This window comes from Rhagoletis pomonella, unplaced genomic scaffold, assembly GCF_013731165.1.
Source record: "Rhagoletis pomonella isolate Grant_MI unplaced genomic scaffold, Rhpom_1.0 Rhpom_scaffold_00002, whole genome shotgun sequence".
In the NCBI taxonomy this organism is placed as follows: domain Eukaryota; kingdom Metazoa; phylum Arthropoda; class Insecta; order Diptera; family Tephritidae; genus Rhagoletis; species Rhagoletis pomonella.
The window spans coordinates 37,913,388-37,915,948 of record NW_023458556.1 but is presented as its reverse complement, the minus strand read 5'-3'; the positions used below and the strand labels follow the sequence as shown (position 1 = coordinate 37,915,948).

Here is a 2,561-nt window from a genome sequence, read left to right as displayed (position 1 = left end):
CGATTCTTATTTACATTTCTATAGGTACGTATGTATATACATGTACATGTATGTATGTATGTATATACATATATATGTACGTTAGTGGCAAGATTTCCCAAACAATCAAAACATATTCATTGCACCTGCTTTTCTGGGAAAGTACAAAACATATGTACAAATTCTTTCTTTTCACTTTTTAACAGATACATTGCCAGTGCAGTTAGTCATTAAAATCGATCACATGGCTACTCACGGTTAAGTATCCATTAAAGTTTTTTTTTTTGCATTTCTATGAGGTTGGATTGCAGGTTAGTTTGAGGCTGGTACAAAAAAAAAAATAAAATTAAGAGGACATGACACCTCCCACCTTTTTAACTTCAAAGGGTAAATACTAAGTAATTCAATGGCCCATTCTTTTTTCTCCATGGACTGCATTCAAGACCGCAGGCCCACCTACGACAACGCTAGGGAAAATCAGTACATAATCGTTCCCACGACAGTCGGGTGTACGTAAGCGGAACAACCAAGATTAACGTTCAAATCGTCATTTAAAATACAAAACCCGAGTAGGTATCTTGGTTCCGCAAAACCTCGTAACTGACATTTGTCCCAAAAATGAGAGTTGCTCACCGGAAGCTCCTGACATCAAACCTTATTCATTCATACCAAAGAATCGATATTTAGATATAAGAGATATAGATACCTGGGGATAAAAGGGAGAACCGTTTTAAAATAAAATAGGTTTTACAGGATTGTTACTTCAGCATCACTTGCCAAAAATTCTTTGGGCGATTTGTATGCTGTTACAACAACAATCAGTAGGTATATATTCAATAAGGTAAAAGTGATAAAGTGACAACTAATTTGTAGGTAAAATTTGTTTCAATACGATGTATTTTGTTTTATGTTGGACTCTTCAGTGGCAGTATAAAAGATAGAACTGTCGAAATCACTAGTATCTTGTTTAATGTGACTTGGTTGAAAAATTTTGTACATTGTTCATTTTATCAGTAATTTACTGTCTGTACTTTGCAAATAAACAGTGAAGATTTTAACTGAAATTGTATGAATGCCTGCAGCTTTCCGGTCGGTATATGCAAAGATGTTTCCATCATAACAAATATGGTTGAAACATCCAGGCAGTAATAATAAAATAAATTTTACCGAGGTGCAATGAACTGCAAGGGTACATACATATACATACTTATTATTTACATTAATATTTATAGATGAATTCGTTGGAAGCATACGTACCTACATACATATTTACAAGTTGCTGTGTGGGACTTTTTGAACCTAACCTTATAAAATGCACAAAAAAATATTCTAACGTCCATTTTCAGTTTTCTAAAACTTTTTTCGCATAACTTCAAAGTAAAATACAAATATTTTAATTTGTTTACCTTCCTTTCCAGGCACATATAGTCCATAAAAGGGCATCTCCGTTCCTCGTTTACCCCTGGCTGATAGGCGTCGATTCCTTTACAATTTTCTCACCGATTTGCACACGATATATGTATTCATGCGCAATTCCACAGTGAGTGTTTTTATTTAACACTTACGCGAATTGAATATAACTAGCTTTCGGCGCTGTTATTAATTAACAAGCAAAATGCCACTGAGCTCCGCGAAGTTTCACAATATGTGTGGTAAAAAAATAAGAAATTGCCAACCAGCCAAAATGCAGAATCGCTATGCTCTTCTCTGAACACTTATCGTTCAATATTTCCGAAGCTTTCAGATTCCAATAAATTTATTTTCTTAGGCGCAGTTTTTCTCAATTTGTAAATAAATCAAATTTCTTTAAAATTTCACTTTATTTCAAGTAGAGCGCGCTCAAGAATTTTTTTTTTTAGTTTTACCGTTTCCTTCACATTCCAACAACAGAGTGTTCGCAAATTAAAAAAAAGTTAAAAAACAAGAATGAATGTCAGAACAGGGATAGATCACAAAACTTCCACTGGAATGCACTACCGGACGCCACTGGAATGCACTACCGGAAGTACAGGTTGATAAACACTGGTTTCACCCTGTTACATTTGGTCACACGGTGCTTCCTCTTCTTTTCGTTTTATTTCGTTTCTTCTTTGTTCAGCTACTGGGACGACATCTATTTTTTGAACACGAAAGCAGTAGCGTTTCGCCAGCAGAGGGCGCTATTAAGGAGAAGAGGAGGCAGAGAACGTATAGTTATGAGAAGATGCAAATCGTAAATCTGCTCTTCTTCATTATTTTCTGAAACGTTTCAACCATGATACAAATATAGTAAGGTAGAACCGCTGAGAGTAACTTTTAAAATTCTTGATGTTTCCAAACAATTTAATTTTTAAATTTACTCACAAACTCACAAACACATTTTCATTTTCAATGTCAAGCAACAACAATTTCGAACAATTTCAATTTTTTATTTTCACTTTTATATGATTTTAAAATGTTGGCAAACTTCAAAAAAAAAGTCATGGCCGACAAATTGAGAGAACGGTTCTACCTTGCTATGTTTATATCATGGTTTCAACCATGGGTCGTAACAGAGAAATGCTAAATTTCATGTTACTGTGCTGCAAAGTCTGCAAACCTGC

The 2,561-nt window shown here is 34.6% G+C and overlaps 1 protein-coding gene across 1 annotated transcript in view; it reads right to left on the bottom strand.

Moving 5' to 3' along the window:
* Nucleotides 1-1,814, bottom strand: part of LOC118733569 — a gene marked incomplete at its 5' end in the record, with an annotated part of 9,789 nt that extends 7,975 nt beyond the window's left edge. Inside the window, 1 exon segment of the mRNA XM_036463011.1 lies at nucleotides 1,386-1,814. Coding sequence (XP_036318904.1) covers nucleotides 1,386-1,422 — 37 coding nt within the window.
* Between the last annotated feature and the right edge of the window lie 747 nt (nucleotides 1,815-2,561).